This window comes from Harpia harpyja, chromosome 1 (genome assembly GCF_026419915.1).
Source record: "Harpia harpyja isolate bHarHar1 chromosome 1, bHarHar1 primary haplotype, whole genome shotgun sequence".
In the NCBI taxonomy this organism is placed as follows: Eukaryota; Metazoa; Chordata; class Aves; order Accipitriformes; family Accipitridae; genus Harpia; species Harpia harpyja.
The window spans coordinates 66302891-66319905 of record NC_068940.1 but is presented as its reverse complement, the minus strand read 5'-3'; the positions used below and the strand labels follow the sequence as shown (position 1 = coordinate 66319905).

Below are 17015 nucleotides of genomic sequence, written 5' to 3'. Positions count from 1 at the left end.
CGAGGTACTTAATGCCTTCTTTGCCTCAGTCTTTAATAGTGAGTCCAGTTATCCTCAGGGTACTCCACCTCATGAGCTGGAAGGTAAGGATGAAGAGCATAACATACCTCCCTTAATCCAGGAGGAATTAGTTAGGGACCTGTTACGCCATCTGGACACTCACAAATCTATGGGACCTGATGGGATCCATCCAAGAGTACTGAGGGAACTGGCTGAGGTCCTTGCCAAGCCACTCTCCATCATCTATCAGCGTTCCTGGTCAACAGGGGAGGTCCCAGAGGACTGGAGGCTTGCCAATGTGACTCCCATTTATAAGAAGGGTCGGAGGGAGGATCCGGGGAACTACAGGCCTGTCAGCCTGACCTCGGTACCGGGAAAGATTATGGAACGGTTTGTCTTGAGAGCACTCACACGGCAGCTCCAGGATAAGAGGGGGATCAGGCCCAGTCAGCATGGGTTTACGAAAGGCAGGTCCTGCTTGACCAACCTGATCTCCTTCTATGACCGGGTGACCCGCCTAGTGGATGAGGGAAAGGCTGTCGATGTTATTTTCCTAGACTTCAGCAAGGCCTTTGATACTGTCTCTCATGGCATACTCCTGGAGAAGCTGGCATCTTGTCGCCTGGATAAGTGCACTATTCACTGGGTGAAAAACTGGCTGGATGGACGAGCCCAGAGGGTCGTGGTGAATGGGGTGAAATCCAGCTGGCGGCGGGTCACAAGTGGTCCCCAGGGCTCGGTGTTGGGCCCTGTTCTGTTTAATATCTTTATTGATGATTTGGATGAGGGGATTGAGTGCACCCTCAGCAAGTTTGCAGACGACACCAAGTTGGGAGGCAGGGTCGATCTGCTTGAGGGTAGGGAGGCTCTACAAAGAGATCTCGACAGGCTGGATCGATGGGCTGAGGCCAATTGTATGAAGTTTAACACGGCCAAGTGCCGGGTCCTGCACTTCGGTCACGGCAACCCCATGCAGCGCTACAGGCTTGGGGAAGAGTGGCTGGAAAGCTGCCCGGCAGAGAAAGACCTGGGGGTGCTGGTTGACAGCCGGCTGAATATGAGCCAGCAGTGTGCCCAGGTGGCCAAGAAGGCCAACGGCATCCTGGCCTGTATCAGGAACAGTGTGGCCAGCAGGAACAGGGAGGTGGTTGTTCCCCTGTACTCGGCACTGGTGAGGCCGCACCTCGAGTACTGTGTTCAGTTTTGGGCCCCTCACTACAGGAAAGACATTGAGCTGCTTGAGCGTGTCCAGAGAAGGGCAACCAAGTTGGTGAGGGGCCTTGAGCACAAGTCTTATGAGGAGCGGCTGAGGGATCTGGGGTTGTTCAGTCTAGAAAAGAGGAGGCTGAGGGGAGACCTGATCGCTCTCTACAACTACCTGAAAGGGGGTTGTAGTGAGGTGGGTGTTGGTCTCTTCTGTCAGGTGTCTGGAGATAGGACAAGAGGAAATGGCCTCAAGTTGAGGCAAGGGAGATTTAGGTTAGATATTAGGAAAAATTTCTTTACTGAGAGGGTTGTCAAACATTGGAATGGGCTGCCCAGGGAAGTGGTTGAGTCACCATCCCTGGAGGTATTCAAAAAGCGAGTGGATAGGGTACTCCAGGGCATGGTTTAGGGGGCATGGTTAATGGTTGGACTTGATGATCTTGAAGGTCTTTTCCAACCGAAATGATTCTATGATTCTATGATTCTATGATCTGCCCCTCTCCTCCCTAAAGATCAAAGATGGCTCTGGACAACCAGGGACATGGGATAATCTCTAGTTACAGCAAGAGATGGAAAAATCTCTGATGAATCTCAGGAAGTGGTGCTGACTTCTGTTTTCCAAATCTTGCATGGGACTAACGTAGCTCTAGCTTTACAATGGCAAGGCTCTTCACCACCTCTGTTGGGACCAGCACCTTTCATCTTCCCATTTCTTTGCATTTCTCAGAAACTTTTTGCAAAAAACCTCTTTGATGATCTCTAGATACAATGTAATAAAGAAGCTGCTCTCTATATTTGTCTAAACACTTCATCAAAAAAGTATTATTTTTGTCAATAAAAGAAACCACATTTCATTGTAAGGCGACCACCCTTTTCCTAAATTCCTTTACTATGCACCTATATAGCAATAGATGCAATGGATACAGTCTGGAGAAACATTTCAGTGACATCAGAACTCACTGTTGGTTTATTTGTGTTTAAATTCCTTACAATTTACTCTTCAGAAATCATGCGTGAGGATACTTTGTTCATGAAAGCACACTTGCCAAAGCAAGTTTTTGGCTGTCAACCCTGATTAATGTTGTTACACAATTAAAGTGATTTTGAGTGGAAGCAACTAGTAAATGTCAAATTCATTGAGAATTGATTACATGTAACTTTGCTGATATATCATACAACTTGACATGTGTATGCAGATCTTCCAAAGCATGGGTTGAAATTGTCCACACAAAAACCCCCATCTTGTACAATGAATATATTTGCAAGAAGAGCAACAAATCAAAACAAAGCAAAACAAAACAGTCTGTAAGCCAACTGTAAGTAGGAGAAAGAAATTAATTACTTTTTGCAAATTGTTAGCTCAGTTTCTCGTGCACATAAGCATTATTTTAAATTGTACATCAGACAAAAGAACTGTATCTGAAGATAAAAGTAGATTTTGTATGCTGTATCTTTAAAATAGCTGGTAGGCAGAAAAAGAAATACTTCAGTTGGAGTAACAAAAAACTTAGCAGGAAAGTTGGCAAGAGATATAGCTCTTCAGCTGGGAGCAAAAGATATTTCATAATGCCACAGGGTCGCTTACTTCTCATTATATCTGAATTAAGTCATATTCATACATTTTAAGTATTGTTATCATCTGGTATATGGGATGCAAATTTGTAAGAATCACTTGTTCAGTTTCACACTTTTTTTCAAATATAAATATTTTTCATACATATTATGTATGTATTATTCATTATATTATATTGTGAATATTGTGAATATATTATATTATGAATATTACCACAAATCTGCTATACATAGGATATTTAGTTCTTTGTGCATTTCATAAATGTAACTTAGGGCAATGCTGTACAACTGAAGGAACTACTTCAACACAAGCTACTGTGATGTGGGGCTCTAAGGCCACTCCAAACCCAAAATCTCAGATCCAAATATTCTAGACTTTGGGGGTGAACAGAATATGACTTTTGTGGCTTACTCCCATGACACTAGTCCATGACATGTGTGGTCCCATTTGTTTAGAAGAACAATCATTTTTTATTTTCTGCAGGAAAGAATAGCTTTCTTACAGGATCTCGAGCTATTCAGGCAAATTTATGGCAGTAAAATCATCTAAGATGTGCCTGATTGTGTTACTCAATTTTTTTTTATTTACTTGCCCAAAGCAATCTCTTTTTTAATTTTGCATGTAGCTTTGGAGATGCAATTTAGGGCTGAAAGCACATTTCGATATGCTTAAGTTAAAGAAGTAAAAATCTTTTTGAAACTGTTTTAACTGAGTGTCAATGCTTCCCAAAGTGATGGATGTTACTGTTGCATGAGCATGTGGAAAGATTTTGAGTTTTGCTTCTTCACAGTGATGATGAGAGGCACTGGAACACTGTTAATCGCTACAGACTCTTCATGGCCATAGGCAGAATCTCAGCTATTGCGTAAACAGCTTCACTGGAGTTGCTGGGAGCATGCTGATGTACACTGGCTGAGAACATGGCCAAAGAAACATTAAAAAATGGAAATGTAAAAGCTAACAGTTAAACAGCAACAACAAAAATCTAAATTTCTCCTTTTCTTTTCAGAAGCAAACACTGCAAAAATCAACTAAATTCCTTATGCATATGAAGAGCAGTGGCATAGCCAGATACGGCTTATCATCAGTACTGGATGTTCTTACTCGCTTCTAATCTGTCTTTGTTTTATTTGACAGCACAGTTCAGGAAGTCTGTATAATGGAGGAGCTGGAGAGCTATTTCTGATTCCCACTTTCCCACTGTGCCATTTACCTTGCAACCTTCGCAAGTGATGCAGCGATAATGATATCCGGTGGCTTTGTCCCCACACACTACACATAGTTCATCCTTGTCTAAGTAACTGGGTATATACCCTGTAAAGAAAAAGAGGATGTGGCATGTAAACTCGATATAAAATGATATACATTCGATATAAAAATATTATATTAAAATCCACTGCAGATCTTGTCTACCAGCCCCATACTTCTGAACTCACCGAATTTCCTGAATAAAAAGCTCATACTATGTTACAGACTTATTTAAACACAGTCTTTAGTATCTTCTACTTTTCAGACTGTTTCAGTGTCTACTGGTCAAGAGGGAGAAGCCAGAACATGACTGCACTCTCCTGAGTGAAATACTACCTCAGAAAAATATTTATTTTTACCTCAAAGGCTTTGATGTGAAAAAATACAGTAACAGCGAGCCATACAATGTATTTCCCTTTTCTGTTTCACAAAAAACCCTATATACTTGTATAGTGAAGATGAGATCCTGGGTTGCAGGGTGACTCAGGGACCTGGTAGTAAGAAATATTTACTGAGAGATCGTTTGTTTCAAAACAGCTCCACAGGTGTGGTTAGAGAAGTACTAGCAACAGATAGCCCAAGCTGTATTGATCATACCTGACCTGGGCGTGTTCCGCAGGAACATTTTGTATAGCCTGAATTTAGGGCCAAATACGTGGGCATTCAAATATGCGTGTGTGTGTGTGTGTGTACATGCATGTGTTAGAATGACATTTTCTCTTCTGAAGTGGTTTACCACACACGCAAGAAGTGAAATCAAATATTACTGCTATGAAAAACATTGGCAATGCTTGGTTCTTTTCCCACAATGACATTTGTTTTGATAACATAAACATATTCTCAATTTGAGCAAAAACCCAAAACAATTATGATGGCAATCAAAATGTAATTCTAAACTAAAGAGAACTTTTAAACAGGGTAAAATACAAACTTTTCAAAATAAGTGTTCCCATGACTCATAATTAATGGAGTTATGGTACATAACTTTTCCTTCTGAAAAATCTCTCTGTAAAAATGTAAAACAGAGATCTCAGATTCACTTTGAGGGGAGAGAGGAAAGCTATTTGTGTAACTGTAAGATTATTAAAGTGTAGTAAGTGTTTCACAGAAGCCCAGAATGGCTCAGGTTGGCAGGGACCTCTGGAGGTCATCTGGTCCAACCCCCCTGCTCAAGCAGGGCCACCTACAGCCAGTTGCCCAGGACCATGTCCAGATGGCTTCTGAGTATCTCCAAGGATGGAGGCTCCACAACCTCACTGAGCAATCTCTGCAAGTGCTCGGTCACCCTCATAGTGAAAAGAAAAGATTATTTTATTGTCTTCAGAAGGAATTCCCTCTATCTCTATTTGTGTTCATTGCTTCTTGTCCTGTCACTGAGCACCACTGAGAAGTCTGGCTTTGCCTTCTACCTGATGGGGGATGAGGTATTTATATGCACTGATAAGACCCCCGCCTTGAGCCTTCTCTGCTCCAGGCTGAACAGTCCCAGCTCTCTCAGTCTCTCCTCATACAACAGATGCTCCAGTCCCTTCATCATCTTTGTAGCCCTTTGCTGGACTCGCTCCAGTATGTCCATGTCTTTCTTGTACTGGGGAGCCCAAATCTGGACCCAAGACTGCAGATGTGTTTCACAACAGAGCCGAGTAGAGGGGACGGATCACCTTCCTCAACCTGCTGGAGATGGTCTTCCTAATGCAGACCAGGTTGCTGTTGATCTTCCTTGCCTCAAGGACACACTGCTGGCTCATGTTCAACTTGCTGCCTACCAGGAACCCCCAAGTATTTCAATGCAAAGTGCTTTCTAGCCGGTCAGGACCCAGCCTGTACTGCTGCATTTATTATTCTTCCCCCAGTGCAGGATTTGGCATTTCCCTTTGATGAACTTCAAGAGATTCCTCTCATCCCATTTCTCCAGCCTGCCTAGGCCACTCTGAGAGGCAGCACAGCCAGCTGGTGTACCAGCCACTCCTCCCAGTTTTGCGTCATCTGCCAACTGGCTGAGCGCAACTTCTGAGTGCAATGAAGGAGAGACCTTTGGATGCGGCTGCCTGTAACATTATCCCTTGCCACTGGCTTGCTGAACCCATCTGTAGCACTACGTGTCAGACTGGACTCCAAGCTTGCTGTCTATGCAGCCCTCACACCAGTATGGCTCGGTACAGCCCAGGGACTCGGCACACCACAGTCACATGGAGGGCAACCAGCAAAAAGACTCAGGGCAGCGGAAAGCTGTTGGAGGACGCTGCGAGAGGGGTGGCTGTCATCTTCCTGTGACTAACATGCCAGAGGGTCAGCTCAGTAACAGACAAGCTTAAATGAAAGTGCCTTCCTAAGGCTACACTTGCCAGAGGTTCTCCAGAAAGAAAAGCCCAAATCAGAGAGAAAATACTTGAAATTAACTGAGCTTAAAATACTTGAACTTTCTGGGGGCTGGTGAGTGGATTAGGAGAAAGTAAAGAAGGAAAAAGGCAGGAAGTATTTGTAAAGTTGTCGTGGTTTAACCCCAGCCGGCTACTAAGCACCACGCAGACGCTTGCTCACTCCCCCGCAGCCAGTGGGATGGGGGAGAGAATCAAAAAAAAGTAAAACATGTGGGTTGAGATAAAAACAGTTTAATAGGATAGAAAAGGAAGAAAATAATGATAATGATGATGATGATGATAATAAAAGAATTAGAATATACAAAACAAGTGATGCACATGCAATTGCTCACAACTTGCTGACAGATGCCCAGTTGGTTCCTGAGCAGCGATCCGCCCCTCCTGGCCAACTCCCCCCAGTTTATATACTAGACATGACATCACATGGTATGGAATACCCCTTTGGCCAGGTTGGGTCAGCTGCCCTGGCTGTGTCCCCTCCCAACTTCTTGTGCCCCTCCAGCCTTCTTGCTGGCTGGGCATGAGAAGCTGAAAAATCCTTGACTTAGTCTAAACACTACTTAGCAACAGCTGAAAACATCAATGTGTTATCAACATTCTTCTCACACTGAACCCAAGAGATAACACTATACCAGCTACTAGGAAGAAAATTAACTCTATCCCAGCCAAACCAGGGCAACGGTCTACTTCATATATCTAGTTTGAGCATAATTATGAGAACCTCAAATTATAGAGGAACATATATCCCTCTTCCGTAATGCTGCGAAGCAGGAGCACTCTGAAGCCATGCCCAGGTACCTGCATCTCAGGTTTGCCAATACTCCTACTGGCATCTGAAAGGGGAGTGGGGGAATGAGCTGAGATCTTACTGATGTATCATACCAGTCTATAGTACAGCAAAAGATCAGATTTACATTAAGGTTACATTTCTCCATGATGAACGAGTTGTGCTTGGATAAAGACTGGTGGACAGGTGGAGCTGGTTCTGTGACCTCGAGGGAAGAGAGACAGCAGGGTTTCGACTCTAATTTACATCACTGACTCCTAATGGACATTATGCCAGTGGGGGATTAGCAGAGGCTATTATCTCCATCCTGCCCCGCTTTTGCTCACACCTGCCTCTGCACATGCAACACATACACAACATGGAGCTGACACATGAGGCAGCAGAGTCAGCAAAGGGATGCAGAATTTTCCACTACATTTCTCATAAAGAATAATGGCTTCTTGTTATTGCTGGTTACTGCTATTCATGAAATGCAGACTTAGTGTAGTATAGACTATGTCCTCTAAAATTCAGTATCCCTGGTTTGCTTCCTCAAGAATTGCTTCTGAATTAAATGCCTTGATATTTCATTAAGTATATAATCTGGTTAGTACTGCTCATGTAATGGCAGCTTTGTTCTATTGGAGGAGCAGGAGACCACTTGTCTAAACCACTTCCTTAAACCTTCTTACAAACCATAACATCCGCTGTAAATAATTTCTAGTAGTTGCAAATATCCAGTCTGATCTCTGTAAAAATTCAATGCAATTTCATTTGTGAGACATGCAGATAAGCAGCCTCAGTGCATTTTTGCTGCTACTCAGAGTTAGAAACAGTATCAGCAGGAGGAAATTCAACAGTGTTTTTCTAAACTTGGTACCAGCATGGAAGCTATGAATAGTGCAATGGAGATTCTTGGGGAAGCCATGGATGGCAGCAGAGTTGTCTGTTGGATGGTTTGAGGAAGAAACAAAGCAACTGACCTCTCACTCCTTGCAGCACTTGGGGAAAAAAAGAGGGGCAGACTAATAGGGACTTGTGTCTCACATCAGCAAGTACTTTGGCATCTTATGTGTTTAATAACTCTGAACCAAACATGGAAACTCCTATGTGGAAGAAGCAGATGCTGTCTGGATGTAACCCAGGTGCTCTCTTATGAAAGGAGAATGTCTGATGACAAATCTCATGGAAACATTGGATAGGTTCCTATTTCTGGTGTTCAAATTGCATCCTTTTATTTCTTGGTCAAAACCTACTAAGTACATAGCTAAGAGGAACCATTCAAAAGCAACACCAATCTCACTGAACTGTACAGCAATAACCAATATGATTCCTTGGTCTTTCAAACCTCCGTCTGATGTATTCTAGTATCCTCACGGACTATCATTTGGTGCATCCCGTATGATCCTCAAAGTTAACTATCTTTCAAGTATGACTTGACATTGTTCATCCCCATGCCCATCTTGGATCTTCTCTTTGAGTGGGGAACACCAATAAATGACCTTGACCTGCCACGTCTGGTGTCTCCCCTGCAGCCTAAAGTAACTCCTTTGCTCCCCAGACTCCCACCTGCCAGCCCGCCTAATCTTACTGTCTTGGCAAGGCTAAGTACTCAGCAGGACCAGTTGACCCTATCTAGAAGAGTATGTTGTATAATCCATTATAACCAATCTTGATGGTGATTTACAGTACCTTTTAAATCGTAACTGTGGCTTTGTAGAGATATGGCAAGAAACAATTCCCTTTGATAAGAAAACACGCAATGAGCTTGCCCCAGCAGCTGTAAGGACAGAACGAGATCTGCTAACCTATGCAGTCATCTGAGGTACTCTGTTTCATTAATACTGTATGCCTACACTCTCAAATTACCATTTGCAGGAATGATACCTTAAAGCAGTATATGTGACCCTGCACAGTGTAACAGATTGGAGAGACACAAATGAGACACTCGGTGGCTATTCTTACCCCTCCAACAAGGCAAAGAAAAGCTATTTAAATGAAAACAATCCCTGAAAAATGATAGTTTTTTTCCTCTGTACCTGGCACACGTTAAAAAGAAGCATGTTTTGAGAAAAGTAAAGAACCAATTTCAGTTTTGTCAAAGTATCGTTGCACAGACGTTACATCTCCAGGTCTCTGTCTGTACAGATAATATAATATTGGCTTAGGGTTTAAACCACACCTTAAAAAAATTCTAGGACCCAAACCATATTTGACTAGCAAACAGGGATATGAGTGACATCGACACAAACAAATTATGTCTGTATACCAGATGTTCCTTATTAGCTTGTTCCTGATCCACCATAGGCTTATACCTTGCAAGCAGAAAAAGCTGTTTTTTGCTATTGCACACGACACTTGTATTTTAAGATCATTACTCAGTATTTTGATTTTCACTGTACACTGGCAGAGTCATATATTAAATATATTCCCTGAAATCTTTCTTTCCCCCATCTGGTATGGTTTGCATGACTAGAGACCACTCACTAAAATGAGGTGTTTAGGACTTATCAGTAAGCTCGTATTCACTTACTAGACACTGCAGTATGAAAATGAAAAAGATGAAATTAATTACTACCTTGAGAATCCCCAACTGTATTAGAACTGAAAAGAAAATTCATACTGCTGTTCTACTGATTCCACAGTCACATTGTAACTCTTCGCAAATTATAAAAAATTACAAGAACCATCCAGATATCATCCTTGATACACTTGTGTAGAAAAAGCCGAAATAGAGTGTTTATCGGAGAAAGCAGAGAGCTGAGTGAGAAAAAGCATACTCCATTCTTGTTTGTGCTATTATCAATATTGATCTGGGTTGATGCACTGATCCTTGTTTCCCACTTTCCTTAAATTACTCCCACTGAGAAAAATTGCTTATTTCTCCATTGAGCTTGGAAGCACTGAGAATGTTGTTAAACAGATTCACACATTTCTTCGTTAGCTAACTGGCTTGCTTGTCCGCAATTTTCATCTTTGTTGACATTCTTTGATTTATGGAATTACTAAAATTTGGCAAGAGATTCTGCAAAGATAGAATTTGGAACATTTATTGTAGTCTCTTTTCCCGCAATGACTTTTCTATGTATTAACCCTGTTCTTTGGGCTGAGTCAGAAACCTTATCAACAGTAGTTCCATTTTGCACAGATGTGCTGAAAACATTTTAGCCCAAACTCTGTTATCACTTAAACTGCTGTGATTGGTCCTGTACTCGCATCCATTACTAACTACAGGTGCAAATTGCACTACGGTAAGAGTCAGACCATGCAATTTTTTCCCCAAAATTATTTAAATGTTTTTAGACACCATAGCTTAGTATCGCAAATAACTTAGTTATTTAGAACTCTAAGCCTCACTGAACATCAGTTTTACTACTGATGCAAAATCAAGTATGACTTAGTTCACTTTCCCATCCTTCATTTGGTTGTGGAAAGGTTACAGTAAAGGAGCTGAAAACACTTTTTCCACTGACATTTTTATTAAAAAAGAAACATAATTCCAAATGCATAATGATTTGCTGAATAAGATGCAATTTTTCTGATCAGTGCTATCTCCTTAGATGGGTGGCCAAGAGCAAAATTAATCATTTTTAAGCCCCAAATAATTGTTAACTCACTGGGAGCTGCTCTGCTGCAAAGGCCAAGACGAAAAACGCTCAGTGTTTTTGTACTTGTATTGATATATGCACACATACTCCCTGCACTGATGAGAAGATATTTTGACATAACCTCCATGTTGCATTTTCTTAGCTATTCAGAAAGGACCCTAATGTTTTCACACTGCTGAGAACTCAGTTTGGACTAATTCAGTCGCATACTCTAGCAGTCATAAAGTACGTATTCTCAGCTGCACGTAAATTGCCTGAGAAAATATAAAGGGAAATAATAATGACAATTACAATTATAATAACAACAACAATAATAACTTTCAAAGCCCCATTCTCCCACCATACCAAGAGCCCTTAAAAAGACGGCATTAACCTCACCTTGTACCTGGGAAGCAAGGTGAGACACAGGGCTGAGGAGCCGGCACTGCTACAGCCCCACTCAAGAATTCCTGCCTGCAAACCTGTGGTGTGGGGGGCAGCCTCTGGTTACTTCTGGTCCGCCCCCACCGAGCCTGAAGTTAAAGCCTAACTTCATAGACACCTGCGGGCATCTTCCGTTAACTTTGTGTGGGAAATGACTGTGCAAAGCGAAGTGAAAGCCAACTCTCATCCCGGTTTTAACTTTGCAGACCTATTCTCACATTGTCCAAATGGCCAAAACACTGCGCACACACCAAACGTGGGGATACTGAGGTTTCCGGACCTCCATATGTATTTCTTTTATACTTCCCTGACTGCACTACCTCTACCCTGTCACCGAGCGCTCCTCCTCACTGTACGGGCGGTGTGAGGAGATCCAGGGACACTTTTGCCTATCTGCTCAGCCTCCGTGCAAGGGTAGGGTGGCACGGGCTCCCCCAGAGCATCACCCATCCAGAGACTCCCCCGGAGCATCAGCCATCCAGCATGCAGTGCTGCAAGCTCACTGTGGCCGGCAGCACCGTGAGAGGGGAAAAATATTCCAGTTTGAGCAATCTGGGACAGAACTGGGAATAGCATCGTTCTCGTGATGATGAGCCCTGTTCTGCTCATCAGATTTCACAGCCTCATGTAGAAAACAAAGCGTATCTGGTTGCCTGTCTCCTATGGTAGGATCAGGTCCAAAAGGGCTTCCTTAATGAAACAGTAAGCTCTTGCAGGAATATTGTGCTGCTACCTTTTAACAGTGTACACTACAGTACAAAAGAGAACTGAGCAACAAGCAGATGCAAAGCTAAAACCACACCTCCATCTCTTGATTTTCTGGAGCACAATTTTTTCCTTTAAAATTCAAGTCTTTCATCAGAATTTGTGACAGATAATCAGGAAGTAATAGTTTTTAATATACTGTAATAACTGGAGCCGCTTAAGTGCTTTCTTATATTTTAGAATAACTGGCTATAATTTCTAAATACTTTTTTTTTTCCCCTTAGTGACACATTGTTGGGCTCTTTGGTTCTTGTTTTTTAAAGTTATTTTCTGAATTCTTTTAAAGTGACATAGCAAAGTAATTAAACTCTGCTTCATAAATGATTTTTTCAGCATATAAAATGTTGATGTTTTTTTCTTCCCAGAGGGAAAAGACTTCAACCATTTAGTAACTAGCAAAAGTTTTGATAGGGAAAAACTCCATGTGCTACTGTAAAGTACAATCTGATTTGAACAGCATATTATTGAGATTACTACAAATTTCAGGGGACTAACAAATACCAACTGCAACAATCAAAGACTCCTCATGAACACCTGCTTAGTGACTTAATTGTGCTCTAATGGGCTATTACCAAGGCTTCTCTAACAAACTCCCTTGTCCCCCCCAAATCAATTCTAGATCAATACAGACACACATGCCCTGTGTAGAGCCTTCTGTTCTTAGGACAGGATTAAAAGATTCGTTAGTTTTACGATAGCTTGGTTAAAAGATGGAAATTAAAAAAAAAAAAAAAAGAGAAGATGCACATGTCCCTCACAGTTTAGATCTCTTCTGCTTAACAAACTCAGCATTTGCAAAGGTTTGACAGAAGGGAGGCAACTTTTTATTGATTATCACAGTAATAAGGCTCTAAAGAATCCCAAAGCAAGTTGCTCAGTCTCTGTGAATGATCAATTAAAAGCCTGCTTGAGAGCCAGCTTCCACCAAAATTCACTGCCGTTTGTTAGTGAAACTGAGGTAGTAAAAAACAAGGGCAGACAAGCAGGTTTTATAAACAACTCTGTATTCTTTCAACCAAACAAGTACAAAAACTTTAAATAGAGCAGACGTCAGGTGTCTGAGTACTGAAATAACTTACTTAAAGCTCTGATCTAGGTGTATCAATTATTATTTATAACCTTCAACATCATGAAAAATGTATTCCTTCACCGACTTTGCAATAGCAAGTCTTTATTTTCTCTAAGTTAATCCTGAGTACTATTTTTCTTTAACCAAAAATAAGACATGGGAAAAGTCTACAAAGAGTTACAAATTCATTAGTTAAAACCCAACAGCAGATAAATAGCCTTAAAAAGAATTGAAAATGTTGCACAATAGAAACCCATGCATTACCCACAACTACATTTAGTCTACAATTTGATCGTGTTCTTATAGCTTCCTAGAACTGGATGTTAAAAAATATTTCCTTTATTATGAAATACAATGCTGTTCAAAGCACAAAATTAAGATATTTTTCTACTGAACATACGGATTTATTGCACCAAGTGCTAATGAATATTGCCTGCACAAAGGAGAATATTTCAGTTTTCCATGTGGTTAATAAGATTAAACAGTCTACTTTTTACTACAAAGCCTCTTCAAAAGTAGTAAATGGTGTTTTCTCTACCTACCTAGTTACATCAGATTCATCTGGGTTTTGGATAACTACATTCAGAAAATCTGGTCTTAATAGAAAAAGGACATTATGTTGGTACAACAGACTGTGTATTTTTATTCTTTAATAACGTGATTTTAAAGAAACACAGAGAATGTATACTCTGTATGCGTCACTTTGCTTGTCTGAGTTCAGAATAAGTAACACTGAAAACATTTCCAAGTGTTTGTTGGTATTTTGGGTTCTTTTTGAATCTGCTTTGCTTACTTGAAAGCAAAAGAATAAATTCTAAAAACAGGCAATGATTTAACCCTGAGGGAGCAGATATTGCACTTCGATTATCTCTCACAAACATATTGATTAGATCAACTTTTTGGATGCATAATAGTCTTTCTTGCACAGATACATTCTTGAATTTTCAGCCTTTTTTGCTTTGCATAATCAGAAACTACATGGTTTTCACTGAGAAGACAGTAACTCTATTAAATGTAATCATCTTCCCATACATACTTACAGTTCTATTTTCAAAATATTTTGCCCAAGTTGATGAGTAAACAGAGTGCACATTTACTGGTAATGAGGACTCACACAAATTGTTTGTATGTACCAGAAACACAGCTTTAAGATGCAGAACATATAATGACGACATTTCAGAAGAGAAACTTTCTTACCTAGCTCACTGGTGAATAGCAAATTAACTTAATAGCCCCAGAAAGCAGAAAACAAGCAATATATTTGCAAATGTCTTTTATAGATTAAGAAAAAGTGCTTGGAAATCCTCATCGCTCACAAACCTTACAATCACCTAGCAACCTGTGTTACTGCTGCTTTCAATTTTGAACAGGCAGCCTTCACATTCAAAGATGTATCTGAGCCAACTGATGCAACTGTTAAGTTTAAAGCAAAACAGAAACAAAAACAGAGATTATTATTTTTTTTGTTATTTAAATAAATTGCCCCTACCTTTCTTCTGAGAGTACGATGGCGACTGCACTTGAGAAAAAGTAGGTTTTTCTTCGGTGAAATATTCAGGTTGGTTGTACTGATTCAGGGCCATGTCCATGTCAGAGTACTCGCTTTTAAACACGTTTCCAGGGTAACTACAGGTATAAGGCTGATTCACCGCCCAGGCCTGTTCCATATATATGTTGTTACTGTGCAGGACCTGAGCATCACAACTGCTGTAACCCTGATTGTCTTCGATATATGTGCAATAATCAGTGGACTGCATGTAGCAATTGCTACCAGCAGCTGGGTGCACTTCATATATTTCTTGCATACAGTAGTTCATTTTGTTACCCTATCTCAGCTTCTACTTTACGTACACACACACATGCATACACACGCAGGCATGCATACACATGGAACGGGAGAGGAGCAATGAATATACACCAACAAAGTCGACTGCAAAACAGCCCGTTTTACTTCGGAGCAGCACCTGATGTGCTAAAATCCTATTTATATTGGGACAGCTTGTGAACTCCCCTGCCAGTCAAACATATTGGGAAGCAGATTTATGACAGTCAAAGGTCTTAATCTGTGACTGTAAGTTAATTCCAAGGGAAGATGGCAGGCAGGTAGCAATGACCACCAGACAAAGAAGCGATGTCCCGACAACCCTCCTGTTCCCCCGTTTGTCTGGAATAATCATTTTATAAACCATTTCCAGCCTTTTCCAATATGATTAGAAAATGATTACTAAGGTGAGGACACAGTTATGTCACTGTAGTTGTCAACTTAAGTGTGAAGCATTATAAAGACTGCTTAAGAACTCCCAGAGGGGATACGCTGAAAATCCTAAAATCAATAATCCTGTTTTTCAGCATTAAACCATAGAAAATCCAATAGTGCTGTGCTGATGACCCAAACAGTAGTCTAGTTTTACAAAATTTAGCAACTTAATCTGTCATCAGCTTTATTGATTTTGTTTTACAGAATTACATGCATGAATCTCCCCAGCCTTCCACACATACACAATCCTCCCCACTGCCTGGTAATGCATTTACGGGAAAGCAGGTTTTCTAAACTTCAGTGATTTGGGGAGGTAATTTCTATTGAGTTCAACAGGTGGGAAACTTCAAAATAATATAATCAGCAAAAAGAACACTGCTTAAATATTATCAGTAAGGTAACTGCTTTGCTATTCTGCTTTGTTATCTTTTATGTTTCAGTAATGAAGTATTTTTAGAAGTGCATCTTTTTCAACAACAGACTGAGCAGAATAAGGAGAGTTTTTTGCTCGCTTTGGCTCACCTACGAGCTATGAATACATCAATGCCGCTACAACAAAAACTACATGATCTTATAATTGCTTAATGCACCCCAAACCTCAATACAGTTAATATACCTTGTTTAATCAGCCATTCTTTTTAATCTAAAATAAATTATTTTATTTTTAACTTATATTAGCTGCTATTTGTTTTTTACTAGGCAAAATACATTTTTTCTTTACAGCACAGCTAAAATATGGGAAAACCTGTGAAGTCAGTAACAAGACGGTATTCCTCCTTAATGTCTGTTCTTATTATTAGAAAGCAGAATTATTACTGATTTGATAATGAGGTCTTAGTTTTCTTATTTCACTCATTTTAAACCATCTACAGGACTGCCAAAATTACCACGTAGGTTGGCCCTTTTTCACCTAGGATCTTAAGTATACATCTAACAACTTTGATGAACGTACACCTAAATGGTCCTCAAAAGTTCAGTGAAATAGGTAAGAACTGGGCATGACATGTACATATTTCTCCCCCTCCAATATTGTTTAATGTTTCAGTCTAGTGCAAGGAGCCAATGGAGAAATGTTCTCCCTTCCAACATACAACCGTAACTAACCTATCTAAATAAGAAGCACTGCCAATTAGGATCTAATGTGCAGGCTAACAGAATTCAGGATAAGTGCTTCTGAGGATCAGAGAAGTTAAAATTAATGCTTGGATTTTTAATTTTGTTTCCTCTAACTATAAAAGAAGCATCTTTAACACATATTTCTAATTAACTTGCTCAGAAAATAATGATACATTCGGTAAGTCAAAATGAACTCTCTCAAGCTCCATTCTACTGAAGTCAATGAAGTTGCTTCCAAAATGAACTTATTCTGCTAAAACTGTGATAATTTAAACTAACATCTTACTTAAGAGCACTAATAGTTACTGAAATCCCAGAAGTAAAACACAAATGAACCCTCATTCTCCATGCTGTTTCTACCAAAGATCTAACTCAACAAATAGCATTGTGAAATACAATGTCAAAAAGCACACAATAAAAGTTAATTTTCATTTTAGCTCAGGCCCATGATCTAGATTTTACAAACAATGATTTTGTCTGTGGTAAAAAGCATGTCTTAGCCAAGATCCGATTTTTCAAGAACGGATGTTCAGCGCTTCATAAAAACATGCCCGTGTTTCCTAAGAAACTCTGCAATAGTTGTTTACACAGAAACCCCCAGAC

General features: G+C 40.5%; 1 protein-coding gene across 11 annotated transcripts in view; it reads right to left on the bottom strand.

The window, feature by feature from the left end:
• THRB (thyroid hormone receptor beta) overlaps positions 1 to 17015 on the bottom strand; it is a 182707-nt gene that overhangs the window by 20716 nt on the left and 144976 nt on the right. For 10 of the 11 annotated variants that reach the window (XM_052798066.1, XM_052798086.1, XM_052798107.1 and 7 more), the window contains one exon: positions 3993 to 4093. In XM_052798066.1, coding sequence (XP_052654026.1) covers positions 3993 to 4093 — 101 coding nt within the window. Of the gene's footprint in view, positions 1 to 3992; positions 4094 to 14528; positions 15004 to 17015 lie in introns of those variants that run through there. The other variant, XM_052798047.1, reaches the window with a different exon arrangement.